This window comes from Syngnathoides biaculeatus, chromosome 15, assembly GCF_019802595.1.
Source record: "Syngnathoides biaculeatus isolate LvHL_M chromosome 15, ASM1980259v1, whole genome shotgun sequence".
In the NCBI taxonomy this organism is placed as follows: Eukaryota; Metazoa; Chordata; class Actinopteri; order Syngnathiformes; family Syngnathidae; genus Syngnathoides; species Syngnathoides biaculeatus.
Window position 1 is genome coordinate 11,668,572 of NC_084654.1, and position 22,406 is coordinate 11,690,977.

At 41.4% G+C, this 22,406-nt stretch overlaps 1 protein-coding gene across 3 annotated transcripts in view; it reads right to left on the reverse strand.

Annotated features, from left to right (window-relative positions):
* Nucleotides 1-22,406, reverse strand: part of arid1b (AT-rich interactive domain 1B) — a 196,833-nt gene that overhangs the window by 24,831 nt on the left and 149,596 nt on the right. For all 3 annotated transcript variants that reach the window (XM_061843427.1, XM_061843426.1, XM_061843428.1), the window contains exons 7-8: nucleotides 15,063-15,191; nucleotides 8,063-8,384 (exon numbers count right to left, since the gene is read on the reverse strand). In XM_061843427.1, the coding sequence (XP_061699411.1) occupies nucleotides 8,063-8,384; nucleotides 15,063-15,191 (451 nt within the window). The remainder of the gene's footprint in view (nucleotides 1-8,062; nucleotides 8,385-15,062; nucleotides 15,192-22,406) is intronic.

Sequence of the window (22,406 nt, forward strand, 5' to 3'; positions counted from 1 at the left end):
CACCGGGTCCTATATATACGGGGGATGATCAGGCCGCATGAGGCACAGGTGTGTGCCTCCCAATCAGCGCAGCCGCACAGCTCATGCTGAAGCGGCAGGATCATGACAAGAAGAAGACAAGGCGATATAATATTTTTTGTAGACAAGACCAAAAATTTTGTTTGAATTTATGCCATTCAAATCATTTCTCACTGGCATCAGTCTCTCTTTTTTTCCATAATGCCTCATGTTGGAAGCGATACATTTAGCCTAAGAGGAGGGATTTCCATGGTAAACCTCCCTATAATCTCATCTCACAGATGTAATTAGTCATAGAGCATGGGTGATGATACATATGTAATCCCTAAATTGGGGGGGATGGCGGTGTGTGGGGGATGAGATGTACATGGGGGGGGGCGGTGGAGGTCGGGGAGGGGGGGGGGACTGTGGAAAAGACACGAACAAGAACCATAGACATGCTTATCTGGCCCCAATTCTCAATAATAGGGGTTTATAAACTCCATCTTTGGCTGCCTACCTGCTCCCTAATAATCCTTGAGTGAGTCAACACTTTTAGATCTTTACACTTCTTGCATTAAAAATGTTTTCTTTGCAGTCAAAGGCCTTGAATCCGGGTTTTCCAGTCCCTCCGCACCCACTCGTGGCAATAAGAGACACGGTCTCATGTGAATGGTCAAAGAACCAAATCAACAACAACAGTGGCTGGAAGCTTTTGACTGTGCCGCTAACCCATTATGACTAATTCATATCATAAAAAAGGCCATTAGCGAGCACTTCATAGAGGCACTGCACAGTGTTTAATCACACTTAATATATGCATGCACAGCTATCAGGGAAGGAGAAAGAGCAAAACGAATTCATCTTTCAGGCACTCAGGCACTCAGGCACCTTTGCACCAAGGAAGGGAAAAACAAGGCATCTTGTTGATGCAAAGAGATGAGGGTTGAAAATCAAAGAATTCAACAGGGGCTAAAAGAAGTAGAGAAAAGGAAGGGGGGCAAGAAGGAGAAGAAGATTCCTCTTAAATTCATATTGTGCATGGAGCAAGAAACTGCATTTTCTTGGCAACAAACATTTCTAGTGAGGCATCTTCAAACAAAAACAAGATTAAACATTTCTTTTATTAAAAACACAAGACATCAAAACAAAAAAAACAGGAATGCAAGTTTGTCATCTTGTTATACAGGCATAACTTTGTCCAACTGTGCTATGTCAGTCAGAACACTAAGGGGCACTCCAATAAAACATTACATCATCAAGACGTAGCGAAGAAGAAGAAAAGGAAAAGAAGAATTTTACTTAAAGTCGAATAGATGCTTGCTTTGTGCTGAACAAAAAAAAGAGAATAAAAAATGAAAAACACTGCTCGTTCTTGAGGATTGTAATGATCAGAAAGCCCAGAAACTGCACCGTCGGCCTGCCGTTTCACTATTTGCGTGATAGCTCACAAAACTAGCTGCTCATGTTAATGATCATAAAAACAAATATCTGATTCCCACAGTGCAATGTGGATTCCTTCTTCCAATAATTAATGCCCTTATTGTTACATTAATCGTCGTTGCTTTTGTGTATGTTTTGAGTATTTTGTGAAATGTTTACCATACATAACTGCAAAATTTTTTCTTTTTCTTTTCTTTTTTTTAATAAAAGCATTACTTGGGTAGTATTTGGTAATTCCCGTATTTGAACATACCCAACTGGGAATTAACTGTTACATTTAATAAGCTTTCACCTTGGTTGATAACGGTTGAGAACATCAACTTTATGGGCACATCATTCCGATACATCTGTAATAAAATAAACATTGGCATGGTGAGCTACAGAGTGAGCGGTGCAGAATGTTCATTCCTCAATATTTGGGTAGTAGTGGCACGTCTTTTCAAGTCAGTGGGTTGAGCGAAGTCACGAGTCATTGGTGTTCAAGTCCAAGTCGAGCTGCAAGTCTTGTGAGATTTTTGTCAAGACGAGTCTAAAATGAAATTCAAGACTGGAGTCTGACTACAGAAATGGACATTTCAGACCTGTGGCGTGAAGGCTGCCTAAAAACAGAAACCCTAAGAAACCTCAAGTGTACAGATGACCCCCCCTTTTGTCAAGAGTTTAACCTGAGTTTGGGTCTGTGTTCCTCTGACTTTTATTGTAGTGAGATCATAATTGCATTTAGTGATATACTAATTTGTTCATCACTTGTTCACATGTGAAGGACATCAGAGGAGGCCGCTTTAACAGGGTGAGGCAGTTTGTGTGTGTGTATCAGTGAGTGTTGGAGCCTGTCCTTGTGTTGGTGCACGAGGGTGTGTGTTGTTGCCAAGAGATTGCCATGGTTACACGCTGCCAGCCAGCCATCTGACTCCATTTCTCTAGAAGCGGCAGTGCCTTGCATCCTTCCTGGGCGGTGACAGGCCATGCTGAAGCCTCCCAGCGCTGCTAACTGGACGAGACAGAAAATGCACTTGGAGCGGGAGGAGTGTGAAGATGGAAACGCATCGATCCGATGCTTTGTGTGTGAGTGCGTGTGCATGTGTGTGTGTGTGCATGTGTGTGTGTGTACAAGAAAGTGTGGCTGAAAGTGTCAGAAAAAGAGCCAGACAAAGAAGGTTGCTGGACGACTGGATCGGCTGGAGGCCATGAATTATATATAGAGGCAATCTGCTCTTAGGGTGAGTTGGCCTTGACGTGCTTAAATCACACACAAGTACACACACATATGGATAGTATTGGGGAGAAACTCATTACATGCAACGAGATTACATCATTGATTTACAAACTATACGTAAATGTAATTATGAACAATATGCTGGATTAAGTTACAGTTGCCTTTTTAGTTACATTTGAAAAACCCCAAAAAAACATCTTTTAGGATGTGTTTGCTCTGGTCATATACAATTATGTAGTACAGCCAAACATGACATATTTTTCCAAACATGACCTTGAAGTGGTGCAATCTATTCGTTTATCTTCGGTGGATGTTTCTAGTTGCTCAGGTGTTGCATTTTAGATTGAGAGCCATAAGAGACATTAGAAAGTGCTTGCTATTGGCTTTGGCTTTCCTGTGAAAACTGCATTTGTTGTTAAGCAGACATGAAGATCAGAGTGCTGTCTATGGGAGAAAAGCAAACCACTTTGAAGCTGAAAGAAGAGGGAAAATCGATCAGAACTAGTTGAGCGTAGCCAGTACAACAATTTGGGATGTCTTGAAAAAGAAAGAAACTACTCAGTCACGCGTTCCAATACTTTTGGTCCCTTGAAAAGTGGGTGTCTTCAAACAAAAGGTGCGCTTCCCTGAATTGTTTAACACATCTAGATGTAAATTCCATAGAATAAAAGCTACAATTCTGAACTTTTGCATTATATTAATGTTTTGCTTTGAAATCCAAATATCTTCGGTAAACACATAAAATGACCTTCCCATTCCAATGCTATTGGAGGGTGTTGTATATTTTGTGATTTCTTCATATGCAAATGAGATGTAAAATTGATCAATTCACAGTACATGGACACACAGCCCCTGACATAGTTGAATTTTGACATACTCTGGCCAGCATATACTGTATACGTATCTCATTTTCTTCTGGTTTCAATGCTAATTTCATTAATTTGATTCTCTACAACTACCACTTTGCGACGCTATATTTATTCTTTAATATGTATATTCACCGTGTATCCACCGTTGGCTCATTCTCGACTCTAAAATCATTTTTGTACAGTATCCCATAACTTCTTGTGAACAAATGCGCAAATATTTCACAAAATGTTCTCAAAAAGTCACAGAGCATTATATAAATAAATATTTTCATTCTTTTCAAGAAAAAGTGGAAGAGAAACTGGACCAAGTCGTCAATGGTGAGTTCTACAGAGATGGATCAAACGATTCTTCTTTTACAGACTGGAGATGAGTCAGATGCTTCGAATGAAGGCTTTGCCGAGTATGTGTAATATATTGGATAAACTGCACGATGCACGTTTCATGTGCAAGGTCTCTTAAGTTAAACAGCGTTAAATTGTTTATGGAATATGTAAAACTGTAGTACGTGTTAGCCAAAGCACTAATAAAATACAATTGTGACAATTACAGGGACCAATGATACCAACAGTTTACAAATAGGATACGGATTAAAATTATTAAAGTTTTGAATCCGCCATTACTTGTGACTTCGACTTCTGCGCATTGGTTGAGATGGACGTCCTTTTGTAGGGAAATAAAAGCCTGATTATTCTACACTGCAGGCAACAGGAACAAGCCACATCATCTAGAATATATTCTGAATTACTAAAATACAAACGTCATCTTTATAACATTGGCCTTTTTATGGAACGTTCACTTATTTGAGTTGTCATATGAAGTAATGTTGTCTAAATTGCGCACATTTTTCATTAAGTCAAAATGGTATGGTAGGTTGGTTTTCCACATTCTGTACATTTAATGGAAAAAATGAAAGATTACAGTATTTATCCACATTTTGACATTTTTTCTCATCAATTTCTTATTTGTGTAAAGAGCAATATTAATTCATGATTTATTCTATAAGAAAGATCGATGATTTTAAAGGTTGGTTTGGTTGGTTTTTGGCTACATGAGTCCTTTTGTCCTGTTGACGGATTGATGCATTCATCCGTCTACCGTACCGCTTATCCTCACTAGGCTCGTGGACGTGCTGCAGCCTATCCCAACTGAACGAGAGGCAGGGTACCCCCTGAACTGGTCGCCAGCCAATCGCAGAACACAAATAAGCAAAAAAAAAAAAAAAAAAAAAGGCACACATTCACACCTATGGATAATTTAGAGTCAGGGTTTTGGAATGTGGGAGAAAAGAAGAGTACAGTACCTGGAGAAAGCCCATTGAAACCAGTAGACGAGTGTACTAATTTATTTTTCAAGAGGATAACTTGGAATTGTTAGCCACTACATTTAAAAAATAATGTTCCCAACACTACACACACGCGCGCACACACACACACACACACACACTCTCACACACACACACACACACACACACACACACACACACACACCACACACACACACACGCACCAACCGACCCCCGTGCACACCTGCAAACAAGTAAAGGCAGCTTTTAACAAATTAAATCCAAAGAAAAGCTGCTCTTCACCTCACTCTACTCTGCCGCCCAAACATCAAACAAGTGTGGATGGATGGAGGAGAAAGCATTTATTTTGCCCTTTTAATGAAAACAGAGCGCTCCACAAGCCTGCCAAGACTGCAAGCGACAAAGTGCCACAGGCAGTATCCCCGTTTCTGACATTCAAGCGCTGCTCTTATTTATTTAGGAAATTTACTTGCTAAGGAGGTCAGAAATGAATTATTTGGCAAGGATTTGCCTGCGAGCACTTTTCTCTACCGACATTTTTCTCTCTGCAATTTCCCTTTGATTTACAGTTTTTTTCCCCCTCTCTAAGCTTTACGTTTCTTTTACTCTGTGCTTATTTTTTCGACAGCGCCCTTTTCTATAGCTCCGGGAACTTTTTTGTAGAGTGTTGCCTGTAGCGCTGGAAGTCATTTGAAAAGGCAATTCTGTCCTTAGAAGACGCTGCCAAGGAAAGCTTTTACCTTTTAATACTTCCTGCCTTCCTCCAAAATTCCCTATCATCAATCCATAGTCTGAAAAAAAAAAATTGCCATACGTACATCCTCCATATTGGCATGGCTGATTTAGTAAGAAAGTGATTTATGAGAGATGTCAGAAATTAAATCCATTTTAAAGATCTATTGTCGTTACTCTGTGGATGTGAAATATTATATATGATTCTTATGCCATACATTAGATCATAACTGGACTCTTGTGCTGAGTGGCAAGGCCAGCCCTAATTTAGGTGCGTTTAAACCCACCCAAATCTTGGTTTAGCCCACCCTATGAATTTATTGTCATATAATTAGAAAAAAAAAATTTGGTGAGGATGGAAAAAAAAAGTTCTATGGTGACAGCGTATGCTTTGGCACTGAAAAAACTTAAACGCCATAAAGAATAAGAAATGAAGCTGTGACTTAATTTCGATGTCCGTGCTTTGCTTTGACCTTCCCAAAATGGCCGCAACGCAGCCAAGTTGGTTAGCTGGACTGCTGCAACACGCAGGCTGATAGTCTTCACATTTTAAACATGCAAAGACCAAAGACATGAAAAAGGTGACAAAAAAATGGAGGGGGGATCTGTCTGGGGTCCATGCAGAGACTTCTTTTTATTTGAACATAAATCAAACAATCAAGAAGTCTCTGATGAATACAAATATGCCTATTATATAAATAATGACTTCTTCACACAGAAAAAAAATATCTACTCCATTGAAGTAAATGTTAATGGACAAAATTAAAATTAAATTAGCCCAATTTATTTGCCTTTTTGTTCTGGCCTTCAACTTAAGCCAGGCCCATTTCCACCTTGTGACTATTTTGTAGGATATCTGTTTAAAAGATGATAGAGGTCAAACAACAAGGGTAAAAATTTTGGATCTTTGAGGGTAACAACACATGGACAAGCCCTTGTACCCTTGAACGTAAAATGTGAATCTAAATCTACATAATATCCTTTTTTTTCTATGATGAAAAGACCAAGCAGCCGTGCAGTTCACTCCGGGTCGATGCATCAAAGTGGGAAACGCAACGTGTGCAGTGACTAACAACTTGTTTCTCAGACAAGGAGGAACTAGGGCTGAATGTTTCAGATTGTTGCACTGAGATCCGGAGAGCAAACGGAGCACTGGAGCCTTTAACTGTTGGTTTTCGAAGGCCAATTTTCTCCTGATCTCCCTCAGATGTTTTAAAGTGGGATCTGAGGGAGGAAAACATCACAAGGCAGCACAGGAAACAACAGTGGGGAGGGGCGAAATAAAAACAAATTGGAAGGAAGAAAGACTGAATGAGATAAAAAGAGTCTGGGGTAGGATAACAGAGTAGAGAGGGAGAGGGTGATACAGTCGGGAGAGTTGGTAAAAAAAAAAGAGAAACAGGTGAGGGGGAGATAAAACACAAGCAGGGAGAATGATTGACAGCAGATAAGAATAACAGTCTTGGCAAGCAGACCCAAGAATTTTTATTTTTTTTTAACTGTCAACTTCAACTCTGTTTATTCTACAAAGATGCTGCAATGAAAATACTATTTAGAAATCAGAACTGGGAACTTATTACAAATCACACTTCCGAGAAAGCCAATACAGAGCGCATACACCGTGTATAGAAGCCGTCTGTGCGTTTGCGTGTCATCTACAGTTTGCGGTTTGCTATTTCGAATCGAATTGAAAGTTGACCTCAAGTTTCAAGACAAAGCTTCCTGCCATCCAATTTTTTAAAACATCCCTGGTCCCCATGCAAGCTGACTTTGGGGAGGAGGAAGGGTACAACCCAGATTGACTCAACGCATCCCAAAAAAGAATGCATCAAAAAACACTAACACTGAAATGTGAATGAATGCTGACAAATGTCAATGTACCTTTTTAGCCCACCCCCCCGAGGCACTGTTTTACAAAACCAACATGAGGAAACAGACACCCGCCCTTCCCTCAAGGTGGCCATGTTTGCACAAGCTCCCTTGGCTAGGTTCAGTACAAGTTTACACCCCCACACATAGGATCCCAACGCAGCCCCAACGTTGCAAACACTAAATATGTATTCACCCCCCCGATGGAAAAAGACAAAAAAAAAAATCCCCGAACTCGTACAGTGTTGTGGCGTCAAAGTACTTTGCATTCGTGTGAAGGTGTTCGACGGCTCTTGGAGTCTCGAGTGTTTTGAACGGGAAACCTGTGGTTTACTTTTTTTTTTTTATGTCTCGACAGTGCCGCATTCAAGGCTTCACACAAGCCATCATTTCTCCGTCTGCTCGAAATGACATTTGGTGTACAATGCCTGCTATCAAAATGCCACGCTTTTTACTAGTTTTGTGAAAATAGGTACAGTTGACAAAAGGCTCAGAAGTGTTGCACCCATGAGAATGCACATTTTTGCTCACGGGCCCTCTTTAGGGAAAGTGACATAACATGGGAAATACTTGCCACTGAGTGGCTTGATTTAGTAGTAAAGAACAAATATGATATAGTCAGTTGCAGGTACCTGCTGTGTATTGCGTTGATTGCGCCTGGTACGGTGGATCCTGCCACATCCTGTGTCTTGCGGTTGGAAGTACCCAAAGAGGGGGGGCCCATTCCTGGTCCCGCTGGCTGAGGCATGCTGGGAGAGCTGGGTGCTACGGTGGGGTACCCTCTGTTATGGTTTCCCAGTCCTGGATTGCGTCCTCCGGGTAGAGGTTGACCAGGGCCATGGCTGTGCATAGGGCTGCTTGCGTTCATGGCCAGACTGTTGGTCATACCTGCGCCAGGGCCGCTGTAGTTGGCACTTGTAGTCCCACTGTAGTTGGATTGTCGAGGGTAGTTCCCTAATTAAGACAGAGTGCAGTAATCAGATGACGGCTCTTGACCATTTACTGAAAAACATTTTTATTTTAAGACACTGCCCATTTCACAGAGGAAAGAAATTCAAGATGAAAAAAACCCTATATTAATGTTTCATATATTTAGTTAAGATAAAACCAACAAATTGTATAGTGCTATGGTAAATATTTGACAATAAATTTATAACAGAAAGGTTTATTGATCAGGCGGATGCGGGCTGTGAAGCTGAACAGTTGCTGTTCTCAATAATTTTTCCAAATGTAGATCAAAGTTTTTATAACTTTTTTTTCTATTATGTATTTGAGATAAACTGGTAACTGCAACTGTCCAACTTTCATCAAATACATTTTTCATCTCCCCCCCCCCCCTCCACATCACATAAAATGGACAGAAAAGTGTTACCACCAACTGGCGAGATACCATTAGACCTCCATCACTGACAGATATATATTATCCATCAAACTAGTAATCCCTCCACAGGTGTAGAATGAAAATGTAAAGAACTGATCTTAATTCCAATTCATGACCATCACAACCTCGACTGGAGGCCAGAAATCATTTTCGGGTGTTGGTCTGGCGACATACTTCAGAGCAGCAGGTTGACGATACGCCTGGGGAACGATTGCCAAGCTTAAGGCTGACTTTGCGAAACACTTGAGACAAGCTTTAATCTGCAGTAAATGCTTTCTTGCTACCCTGGTGTGCTGCATGCCTGCCAAGCCAGAGGCTTTCCTAAGGCACACTTAAACCCCTCCATTTTGGCTCTAAAAGCCCAGTTTCACTCCAGCACTAGCTGCAATGAGAGCTGACAGAAAATCACCACGCTGTCAAAGACAATGTGTGCGTACATCCAGTCACACCAAAGCACAGTAAATGCAGTACACAACCTGTACACAAGTACTGTATGCAAACACACACACCCACGCACGCACACGCACACGCACACACACACACACACACACACACCACACACACACACTGACACGCACATGCACAAGCACACACACACAACATTACACGATGCCCTGTAGCTACTGGTCTGTTTTCACCATGATCTTCCACCCAGGGACAAATCTATAGAATAGAAATGCAGGATCCTCCATTATGATGGGGGCTATTTATTTTTATTTGATTATGGGTACTTTAGTCGGGCCTCTCTGCATAATCCTCTGAGAATATGTCTGGAAAAGGGGATCAAGTCCCTTTAAAACCTGAAGGCTTTTCCTCCAATAGGGTTCAAATGACAATATTCTGTAAAATGGCTCTGAAAATGGAAAAGGCTTCTTTTTCTTTATGATAAGTCTCCAAGTCTAACAGGTAGAGAGAGAGTCAGAGTAATGCAGAAAGGGTAACATGTCTGTACTCCAGAGCACTGAGACAGGATTTATATTGGATCAAAATAAAAGTCTTCCCCCTAAAGCGAACAGCTGTGGTCGAATTTGTCCAGAAATTGTAACAAAATCCACGATTGGAAACGGGGCTGAAGAAGGAGATGTGTCGAATTATTTTTGAGCAGGTTTTGCTGAACCGGTAAGCTGACTCCTGTCGAGACTTTGCAAGAACCACAGCAAAGAGTTTAGGGTAGACATTTTCCATTCATGCACACAGGGTGATGCTTATACAGTATCTGGATGTACAATGGGCGAAACCAACAATTAATGATTAAAAAACATGTTCTTTGGGACAATACAAATGTTAAAAAAAAGCCTACTTCCATGAATAGAATGATGCTGGCTGCAGACTTAATGCATTAGTACCATGTCTGAGACTTTCCTGCAATGAGGTACATATTTTCTTGCCCTCATAATCAACTGGCTCCACTGTGAACATTTCTGGGAATGGAGCCCTGAGGTGTCTTTTCTATCGGCCTGGGTGGACAGTTTGTTGCAGATGAATAAGGCCCCAGTCAAGAACCTCTCACAAGCAGTCTTTGGACAGCTGTTTAGCCCCGGGTCATGGCTTGGTGCCATTGACTCGGTGGACACGTTGGGGCTTCCTGGCCTCGGAGACAGACTTAAGTTCCAGAACACCTCCCACTGAGTTGTTGAGATTACAAAATCCCATTTGGACTATCTGCATTCTTTTGCTATTTTAGTGGGCGAGCCTCAAAAGTGAGTTATAGTGTCTGGAAAGTTTTTACAAGTCTTTATTTAGAGGTGATGTGAAGCCAAATCTCACAGCGGAGCTTTGTGGTGGGGAAAAAATGAAAATGTCATTAAACAGAGTGCTGCCCTGATGTAGCACCTTTTAAATTGTTCCAGTCGCGGATGCTGTTGGCTCAGCAGACATAAGAAAGACAAAGCAGCTGTTGGATGGTGTTACTGCGAAGCTTTCCCGAGTCTTACTTTATCCTGACAAGAATCACTCACATCTTGATGGATTGTGGTTTTGCCAGGAGATCGTCTTCAAGGACAGATACCACACTTACTGAGAGCTCAATAATGAAATTGTAGGCCAGATATACTTGCTTTTTCAGCCTCGGTACCACTTAGGTCAATGGCAAAGAGATTTAAAAAGATCTACCATTTTGCACTGTGCTTGTACTCATTACGGTCACGTGTGAGCTGGAGCCAGTCCCTACTGTCTTTGAGGGAGAGGCTGGGGCGCACCTTGCACTGGTCCCCATTCAACTGCAGGACACATAGAGACAAACCAATTCACACATACGGCACGAGCAATTTAGAATTTTCAGTTAGTTTTTTTTTGGAATGTGGGATGAAGCCAGATTACCCGAGAAAACCCATGCAAGCATGGTGGAAGATGCTTTCTTCACACACGAAGAAAAGAGCCATGCTTCAAACACAGAAACTCTCGAGTGTGTGGCTGACATGCTAATCGCTATTTCACTGTGCTGCCAATTTAAAACAATAAAAGAATATTCAAATTAATAGTAACGGCTACTGCGTGTTCATTCTTGAGTCTACATTTAGAGGCAAATGTTAACGATTATTATGAATTGTTTCCAGGCGTCAACTAAACCCCAGACGAGATGGCAGTCCATCAGACGACACTGTGAAGAGAGTGGGCATTGATCCCATGGCACTTGCTATCTGAACCACTACACTGCAAAATCTCGTTGTTGTATTAGTTCCTAAGGCTGTATGACCATACAGGTGTTTGATTGGCTGCCCCTTGTTCTATACAGGAACCTGATCACTAAGAGATGGAATGAAAGGAGGACAAGGAACATTTCTCGTGTGTCCTTTCGCCTCATTTTCAGGTTCCTGCCTGTTTCTTGGGTGCTTGCTGCCTTTGGGGAATCTTGGTGGTATTTATAGCATAAAGATGGGGAAGAAGAACAGCAAGCGCTCGTGGTGCTTCGTTCACAATTACATGGAAATTCCCAGCAAAGTCACGCATTGGTCAGACACAATATAGACCGCTGGTATTAATCTCTGGTGTCGCATGGGAGAGCTCAAGTGTGACCGAACAGATTACAGTCTATTGCTCCCTCAGCAGGACGGAATGGGCATGTCTAACAGCCAAGGCACTCATCAGCGCCACTGACCCCCCCTGTGTGTGTATCCCCCCCAGCTATGGTGGAGCAATATGTGATAGTGCACCATGCACTTTCCTGATTCTTGAGCGCCATCAACATAGATTAGAAAGCAGATTACATGGCAGTGTGCTGGTGAAGCCAAGGACAGTTGCACTGGCACACTGCACGTCTTGACCCTAAAAGTGATCACAACCTGCTTTCGGTAGAATGTGGTTGGTAAAATCAACAACAAGGGACAGTGAACCAAGAAGATCTGTCACTCCTCAATCCTGTCAAACACAAAAAAGGATGGAGAGGGCCCAGTGTTGTTACTAAAATTACACACTGTATTTGAATAGTTTTATCTGTTGGTGTTAGATTAGACAAACGTGACATATATTGTACAATTGTGTGACTCTGTTCATGTTACATATATATATCTATCTATATATATATATATATATAGATAGATATATATATATATATAATAGAGGTTGAATAATCTTTTAGAAGCAGGTTACAGGGGTTCCTCAGTATAGCAGTCTGATAAACAGCATCTTAATGGCTGCGATTTATTTATTGCAATTTCCAACATTTTGTTCCGCCCACCTCAACACCTTCCCTGGCTTGCCCAAACAAAAAGTCTGATGAGTTCCACACACTGACAATTTTCTCCCAAATGCTGCACCCTCTCCCTCAAAATGTGGCTTGAGTCATGACTTGTCTATAATTTGTGTGTGTGTGTAACCATAACTTAGAAACTGCAGATTCGCCAAGGCACTAAGGTTGAAAAGTACTGTCTGCAGTCATTGGTAGTGGAGAAGAAATTGGGTGGTGGAGATCGTGGTGGGGTTGGGTGGGGGTGAAGCAATAGTTGGAAGAAAGAACAGAGCCAGGATGGACTTTGAATCTTTCCCTGTAATGCCATGACATACTCCTCCCCTGTTAGTCTGTGCTGGCTCTGGGCCATGCACAGGACTGTCGAACAGCTGTTGGAAACGGAGAGCGATATCAATCAAATACTCTCCAGTATCCGCAGATATCACCCAAATGTGTCCTCGAGTTGATTTTTTGGATTATCAACAGAAACGGCACTGCTGGCATTCATGCCGGATAGAGCTAAACTGAATCTTTCAGATCAGCCATCTTAAGAACGGCAGTGTGTTTATTATTCTTTGGTCAAATATCAGCTGTCTTGTATGGATGTGTGCGTGTGGAAGCTATCGTTGCTGTGAATGTTTGATTGCCCCCCCCCTCCCCCTCACACACATACACACAGGTCAATAATTGGGCCCTTCTGACACAGGCCGGCAGGCAGGCCAAGAAAAACAAAGAGCAGAGTTCAGGAACTTGGAGAGCCTTTCTGTGCTGGATAATGGCTCACTAATTTGTCAGTGCGCTTGGGAAAGGGAAGGAAAGCAGATGGAGCTGTCACCTAGAGAGAAAAATTACCAACAGCTGTCCACTCGGTTCATTACTACAGTTTGGGTCCAGGCTACGTCCTGGAAGTCGAATTCATATTCACCAGTAGGTGCGCTCACGAAACTACCAACGGATGCCTGGAAAAATGGATGGAAACAACGAGAGTCCGCTATACTTTGATTTACTTTTACATTCTTTGATCAGTGTAAAAGGGGTTATACTGTTAAACTATATGACCAAATTTTTACAAGCAGTGGCTGAAGCATGAGTTCATTTATTCAACTGCAGAAGGTACCAGATGTTGATGAGAGAGGGATCTTTCTGGGAGGACAATACTTAAAAATGCTTTTTATAGCATTACTACATACAATAATATAAAGCTCCACTCCAAATTATTCAAGCTTGTAACATTTTTCAGGTCAGCGTTAAGATGTGTGGCAAGTTTTTCCTCTTTCCATCGTCAGCATTTTCTAAATTTGCAGTCATTTCATATTGTCAATCTTTATTTTAAGATATGATGGTATTAGATGGTATCCATTCATTTATTTCCATACTGCTTCTCCTGACGAGGGTTACGGGCGTGCCAGCGCTTATCCCAACTGACTGGGTGAGAGGTGCAGTACACCCCAAACTGGTACAGCTGATTACAGATCGCTACTTATTTATCTATCTCCTGCTACCAAATGTACAGTATAGTTGAATGAAAACTGCATCCACCCTTCCGGGATTAAAAGCAAGTAATTTTAAGTATTAGCAAGTCATTTTGGCTGCAAGCTAGTAAAGTTAGCCATGTCTGTTATAGATGCTCACTGGCATTTTGTGTAACAGATGAAAATGGTTGCAACTCTGGTTTCATTTGTCATTTTTAGTTTGATTTCCCTGAAAATCTGGGGTAAAATTCTAATTGTGCCAATTTTAGGATGTTTCAATTTGGAGCTAATCAGATGAACGTGCAAAAGGCAGACTACTCTCAGATTTACGCTGTCACTGCGTAAGAAATGAACCCACCCTGCCTGCACAGTCGAGCCAGTGAACCAAAACACCGTCAGTGACTTAAAAGGTTTTGCCATGTATTAAAATAATTACAGTATTTAAGTGCACTATGAAGGGTTAAAAGTAGAAGAATAAAGATTTGTGACATATCAGTCAGACACTGTCACACTTTCTGGAAAGCTGATGTTAAAATGCGACATGAACCATCCGTTAACATGGGTTATTATATCGCGATTCAGCAAGGCAGCCTTGATGAAATGATGAAGCTACCGCATCCTCTTTGCATGAGCAGGGCCAAGAGGTCAGTCTGCAGTTCAAAGGCCTCATTAATATTTAGAGAGTCACATCCACAGAGAGTCACACTTTAATTCCTGCCATACAAGACAAGCAACAACAGAGCATTTGCGTGCGTGCGTGTGTGTAAAACTGGGAGACAAAAAGAAGATGAACGTGTCTTTCAATATGAATCCTTTAATGATCCTCATTAGCGTGCCCCTCTTTGAAAGCAATGGCACTGATGCCAAGGCCCAGTGTGACTGCCAACTAAGGGCACATTGTTTAAAAAAAAAAAAGGAATATAAAATGTGGTTTTCCCATCACAGGCCTGTGATTGAATGACACAAAAGCTTTAGTCGTAGTCTGATGGAAAATGAGTTGTTTTATGCTATTAGGATTTTTCCAAGGACTTGACGTGATAGACACAACTTTACTGCATGAGCATTCAGTTCAGGGCTGGTGTCTTTTGTGTGGGGTAGAAAAATGTTCTCACCTTGGTGTCGAAATTGGCTTTCTTGAGGTCCGTAAGGGCCTGTGGGACCACTTTGGGAGTAGGGACTCATCGTGGGATACAATGGGAACTGAGAGCCAGCCTGGTTCCTTGCCATGTTGGACATGAACCCTGAAATTCACACAGGAAGCAAACATATTGTCAAAGAGCTCAGTATGTCACGATGATGATATTTCAATGAGAGTTTTCTTCTTAATTATCCTTCTGTGTCTTCACCGTTTCCGTTACTCAGCGATACTTTTGTATATGAGACCAAAAACCCTTAACCGGTGAACTCAGATGCCTTTACTATAGAAACAGAGTCCTATTATTAGATTATTCTGATATACTATATACTGGTAATTTAACCACATATTTTGGAGCGCCTGCAGTTATTACAATTGTTATAATGCACAAGCAAAGCAAAATTGTTTACATTATAACTACTGCCTTTAGTGGCATGACTCAGCCAATCGAATTGTTTATTCAGAGCTGCTTTGCAAGCTGATTCATTTTACAGTACTGTACTATATAATTGTACCGTTTGAAATTTCATTTGATTTAACAATTGGTGGGCAACACTTATACAGCTGCTTGCCATGAAAAATAATTGTATTATGCAATCCAATAATTTTTCTTTCCACTTGTAAAATGTATCCTATGTTAATTACACTACTTTTTTTGCTTCACTGAGAAAAAGGCAACCTCGTTCCTTTATTGATAACTGTCTGTCCATGTCTGCATATATGACCATGCTAAAAGAGAAATAGCTAGACACTGTTAAGTAGCAGATGTCAAATAAAATCCTTGCATGGAATTTTGTTAAGAAAAGGGTGAGGAAAAAGTCACAAATTGTGTTGCAAAATGAATTCAAAGTACACAAACGCACATACAAAATCACACATACAATGTCTCAACCAGTGAACTAAAAGTGTGAGCCCCCCCCAAAAAAACCCCAAAACAAAACACGGCTTTCAACACTGTTGTTTAAGGGAGCAAGTGTACAGAGTATAGGCTTCTGATTTGACCATGGCTACTTCCTTGTCTGGGATCCACATTCTCAAGCCAGCTTGTTGTTTTTTTTAAAAAAAAAAATTAAACCCCACAGGAAGGTGTATCAATCCCAACCAAGATGAATGGCTCTTTGAATAAGAAACATGCGTGTATCTGTGTGCTGATGGCTCAGTATTTCAGACTCTGTGGAAATGGATTTGTACGCTTGAATGTAAACTTTGAAAAGCATCGATTTTTATTGCGACAGCATCCAGCGCAGACTCTTTTATGTGTTTGAGGGTTAGCAGTAGTTGGAAGCTGAAGCAACCGCTGTTTGTGTAGATTAAATAAGTCTCTGTGATTTGAGGAGTGCGATGGCACTCACAAAGCTGCACAGTTGAGCACGAAAAATCACACTTGTAAAATTTGATACGAGTAGAAAAAAATTGTTATTGAAAGGCGTCGTTTATTTTGTGTAGTCTTGACATTAATTTACGCGTTTATTTCGGAAACGTTGTTAACTAAACAAGCCTGCTCCTAAACAATCAGTATTCACCTGGAAACAGGAAATACAAATTAACTGGTCTGAGCATGTACGGAAGTTATGCCAAAAGCGCATGTTCAGAGCTTCTTCACGTTAAAATTAGTCAAATTACACTAAATTATAACAATACATCACGATTGCCAAGAGGAATGTTTGCTGTAATAGCGTGATGCCACTAACGCAGATTATGTGGAACTAAACTTTCAGAATTTTCAAAACATTGCGGGTATAGACTGTTCGTGTTTATTCTTTGACAGGCAAGTGCATTTAACTTTTCTTCAGATAAAGTTTGTCAGATCAAGAATTTTTATTGATGAAAAATTTTAAATACAGTTTTATATCATGTTCTACTAATATCAATTGATATTGGAAATTAACATTTCTGAGTTTGAAATTTTTGTTTTCTATTTTATTTATGTATTTGTATATTTTATGTTGTAAATTAAAAATAACATTTTTATTTTTAATTTACAGTTATGTTAAATTAATCCAGTAAGTTATTTTAAGGCCATCCCTAATCACATCCGCAACTTTATCTGCAAGCATGACTGACCACACCTGTTTAGTTTTCAAATGTGAGTGACTGTTAAATGATACATTCTTCTTTTCCTTTCGGCTTGTCCCGTTAGGGGTCGCCACAGCGTGTCATCTTTTGCCATCTTAGCCTATCTCCTGCATCTTCCTCTCTAACCCCAACTGCCCTCATGTCTTCCCTCACCACATCCATAAACCTTCTCTTTGGTCTTCCTCTCGCTCTTTTGCCTGGGAGCTCCATCCTCAGCCCCCTTCCACCAATATACTCGCTCGCTCGCCTCTGAAAATGTCCAAACCATCAAAGTCTGCTCTCTCGAACCTTGTCTCCAAAACATCCAACTTTGGCTGTCCCTCTAATGAGCTCATTTCTAATCCGATCCAACCTGCTCACTCCGAGCGAGAACCTCAACATCTTCATTTCTGCTACCTCCAGTTCTGCTTCCTGTTGTTGTTAAATGACATATTAATGATATATATATATATATATTATATATATATATATATATATATATATATATATATATATATATATATTGATATATTAATGAATATAATTGACATTTCAAGTGATGTTGATGACTTAATTTTTTTTAACTTTCATTTTCCAAATATTTTTTAATTCTGAACTAAATAACACCGGCATTTAGAGTAACACCTAAAATCCAACCAATATCCACAAAGTACAAAGTATCGCATACAGCTAAATAAGAGCAGCTAAATATTACGAATTCTTAACAACGGCAAACTCCAAGCGTAGTGACAGCGTCAACTGAAACGTGGCATTTTTTTTTTTGTTACAGCGCAGCGCAGTGTATTGGCTTATATTAGACTGTACAGCATGTGTACCTATAGTAAAATGGATTGGTCGCTAAGTATGTTTGCTTGCTTGTGTGCTCATAATTGTGTCTCTCTGACTGTATGGGGGCAGATACCAGAACGCACAGGCAATAAATGCTTTCAGTGTGTGTGTATGTATGGGAAATAGATGGAGGCCAAGACAGTCGGAGGAAAAGCATGTGTGGGAGGGAAAGAGCAGTGGTTGGGGCCTGAAAGTGTTTAGGCTGCGAGTGTTGGGTTTAAGGAGTGGGGACATTATTGTAATGTTTTGCTTCCATTAGGATGAGAGGATGGTGGGAGAGGATGTGGAGGAGGAGGAAAAAAATAGTGTGTAATACCGCACTTTAAATTGCCTGGAAAATGGATGGAGGAGAAGAACAATGTGTAGAAAGGGCTAAAAGCAAATAACACATTCAAGGATTTCTGTTTTTCTGCCTGGTTCTCTCCCCGAGTATGGACACAAAGACACACACACACACACACACACACACACACACACACACACACACACACACACACACACACTGAAAGCTCTCCCTCTTCCTGGCAGAGTGAACAAAGGAGGCAGCCGACAAAGCCTACATGGGAAAAAGTGGGAAGGAACATTCAGCATATTTATCGAAATGAAGAGCTGGGAATGGCTCTTAAGTGAGGCAAGCACTTGAGCAAAGTGGGTGTGTTTGGGTGAGAGAGTTTGTGTGTGTGTTGGTGCAAAGGGCCATAATTCGTGCTAGGAAAAAACACACACAAACAAGCGCACTTTTAACCAGCATTGTATTTTCTCGAGAGTGGAAAGGGAGAGTTTAGCGGCATTAGAGAGCAGCATTAAATCTCCAGCTAGATTTTCATCTTCCACGGGTCCGCCCTCATCCGCTATCTCTGTCAGACGGGGGGAGCATTGCATTTTAGTTGGATCCTGGTTTCTGTCTCGTGTTTGTGGACGTTTTTAAAATGATGAATTGTGCTGGTTTTGGAAATGCTCAAGAGTAGGCTGTAATTGCTCAAAAGTACCCATGAGAACAACATTTTGCCAAACGTTTAAGAACTTAACTTAAATCTACAATATACGTCAGAATAGATAGCTAGAAAAATAGAAAAATATGGTAAGATGTATATCCCTGTTCCAATCAATAGAATAGCGAGTGTAATATGACATTGCTATATATGTATATGTATATTTTTTTCGTTAATATTCACAGCAAAGAAATACTTCAAACTATGTAAACTCCAGCCAAAAATCCAGATTGTGAATGAATTTTATCTGCTGTTTTGCAAGTGTAACGGGAAAAAGGTGGAAATGAGAGGTAACTACCAAGAGAACCACAATGAAAGAAAGCTTCTGCATTCAACATTTGACAGCCGTCATCCTTTCTGGCTGATTTTTGACCACAAGTGGATTTTGCCAGTACCTTCATCACAAGAGGTTACATCAAGCGATGACTGCAACCCACAGAAGTTGCCCAACGAGGGTATAGCACATACTGTACATGGGATATGTGGCAAGACTGTTTTTTGTCTCCAAGCACAGTACCAAGAAGGTTAAGGAGATACCAGAAGCCAGCCCGGTACCTTTGGCGACAGGGAAGGAACCGTAAGAAAACGAAAATTGGAGCGGGACCATTTTCTGTTCCTTTGTGTGAGGAGGAACTGGAGGACACAACAAGAGCCCTAGAAAATGACCTTCAGCACTCCACCAATGTGCTCGTTTATGCTCAAATTCTGAAAATCAGAATTTGTGAGTGAGGCCTGAAATCCACAAGTGTGTCTTGTGCTCACAAGCCCTGCACCGTGCATGCCAATTCGCATTTGCCACAGCACACTAGGATTGTCAGATTTCCCCATTGATACCTTGTGCCACACCAAGCGTGTGACAGACAATGTTCTGCTGCCGGCAACAAACATACCCTAGCATGACTGGTTTGGCAGTGGGTCAGTGAGGGACTGGAAAGGCGTATGCTTGAAGGGCCGCACAGACCTCCGGGTGACAGCCAGAGGTACCCCGACTGTCATTATCAGGTTGAACTGAGTCTTACTGTGTTTTAACTAACATTATAGACAACCATATTACTTACTGTATGAGATAAATATTGCCAACTCAGCATCCATTGCAGAACAGTTTATCCTGGTAGGGATTTCTTCCATGTATGTTTTTCTAGGTTTATTCCTCTTTCCTGAAATAACGTTTTGAGTTTTTCCAAGCCTGGTTGGGGGTTTAAATTGGGAATGTCACCAATCTTTGGCAATCAAGGGCTACATAAATAAACTTGACATCTGTCATTTCATAATGAGCATGCCCAGTTGTTGTACAGCGTGCATACAGACACACTATACTGAGACTCATCAAAGAAGTTGGACCAGCCCGTGATCTGATTTTTCCACTTTTAAGCACGGGCATGAATCTGAATGCACAACACCACAGGTCGACAATTTTGATTCTCATCGATCATTCTTGTAAATTTGGTCCCAACACATTTCAGTATGTAACGGATAAAGATTTTCAAGTGGAAAATTTAATTTGTTGAGCTCTAGAATGTATTTAGGTGTTCCCATTATGTTGTTGAGCATATCCTGTAGAATGCCCCAAATACGAAGTGAAACATTTCAAGTTTGCATTTCTTCTAATTTGGATGTTTATGATTTAATTAAATCAACAATAGTCGCCAAATCATCATCTGAGAAAAAATACTGTATAAGAACCAAACCTAATTATTTTTAAAATAGACATGTTGGCCTTTGAAAAAATATGGTATGAGGATTTATTTCCAGTATATGCAGTCAGTATTTGGTGGCAGGTTCTTTTGCAAACAATGCCTCATGGTTGATGGCCTGGGGGCGATCAGCCTGTGGCATTGCTGAGTTATTATCAAAGTCCGGGTTGCTTTGATTGCCTTCCGCTCATCGACTTGGATTGTGTTCCTCCACACTCTTTTGAGTCATTGATTTCCAAATGTATACTTTCATGCTACTTATATATTCATAATACATGCATCTGAGAGTAGGATTTTGGACTACTGAGAACTAGTCCCGTCTTTTTCTCCTTAGCCCAAGTAAGGTACTTCTGTTAACGTCTCTGGTTTAGGAGTGGCTTGATCCCAGGAATGGGACACGCCATCAAATTCACAGTCATTCTTGTTGTTCCGACTCTCACCTAAGTTCACTCCTTGTGACGTTCCCCCAAAGACTTGAGTTGCTTTTGTTTGACGATCCCCTCAAGGCTTCAATTATCCATGTTGCTTGTTTATCTCTCTCAACTAAAATTTTCTTCCAGTCAACTTTGTATTAATGCCTTTGGATACAGAACTGTGGGCATGTTGAGGAATAGAGTTTTGTGTCTAGCATTCCTTGTGGAGGGTGTTACTGACCATCTTTTGGACAGGTTAGTCCACTCCACTCATTCATGCACATATATTCTGTTTATTTCGGCTAATCTTCATTCCTCTCCTTTCCAGTGCCTTTACCTTTCTATTTGTTCCTCCACCTGCTCCCTGCTTTCACTGCAGATCACAAATCCTCTGTAAACATTATGGTCCACGGGAAATCCAGTCTAACCTCATCTGTCAGCCTATCCATCACCACTGAAAACAGGAAGGGGTTTAGGGCTGATCCCCGATGCAGTGCCACCTCTACCTTAAACTGCTCTGTAACACCTACAGCAAACCTCATGACTGCTCTGCTGCCCTCATACATGTATTTCACTATTCTAACATACTTCTCTTTCACACAAAACTCCTGGATGCAGTACCACAGCTCCTCTCTGGGCACTCTGTCATAGCCTTTTAATACCTGCCTTCTTCTTAAAGGAGCTGGTGGTGAATGTTGTTTTCCTGGGCCGTGACAGATCCGGCATGCAGTTCTCTGCAATAATGGTTTAATTCGTTTGACAAAATTTCAAGCCGGATGCCCTTCCTGATGCAAACCTCTACATCTATCCAGGGTGTCATGTTCCTGCCGGTCCAGCCCTGGCTGGGCGGATCCCAGCACACCGGCGCTGATGAGGAGGCGCACACCTGCGCCTCATCTTGGCTGATTATAGGACCTAGGGGACGACTGGTCTTCGCCAGATCATCTCAACTCATGCCTCGTTCCTGCACTCCCGTATCACTCTGAACGTAAACCCTTGTGTACCGACCTCCGCCTGTTCTCCGATCGACCCCGTAAGCCTGACGCCTTTAACACTCCTGCTATCTCGGATCGATCTCCCGTGTACCGACCCCTGCCTGCCCGCGGACCTGCTCTCTACGCCCGACGTCCTGACTACCGCTGCTGCACTTGACTGTCTGCCTGATCTCCGACCTTGGAACGAAAAAACTCTTTTCCCAAACTCCCTCTGCGTCTCCAGAGTCCTGCATTTGGGTCCTCCTCCGTCTTGATGGGTCGTGACACAGGGTTGGGCCGGGCCTACAGTGTGCACTGGCTTGTGCTTCCCGTTGGGCTGCATT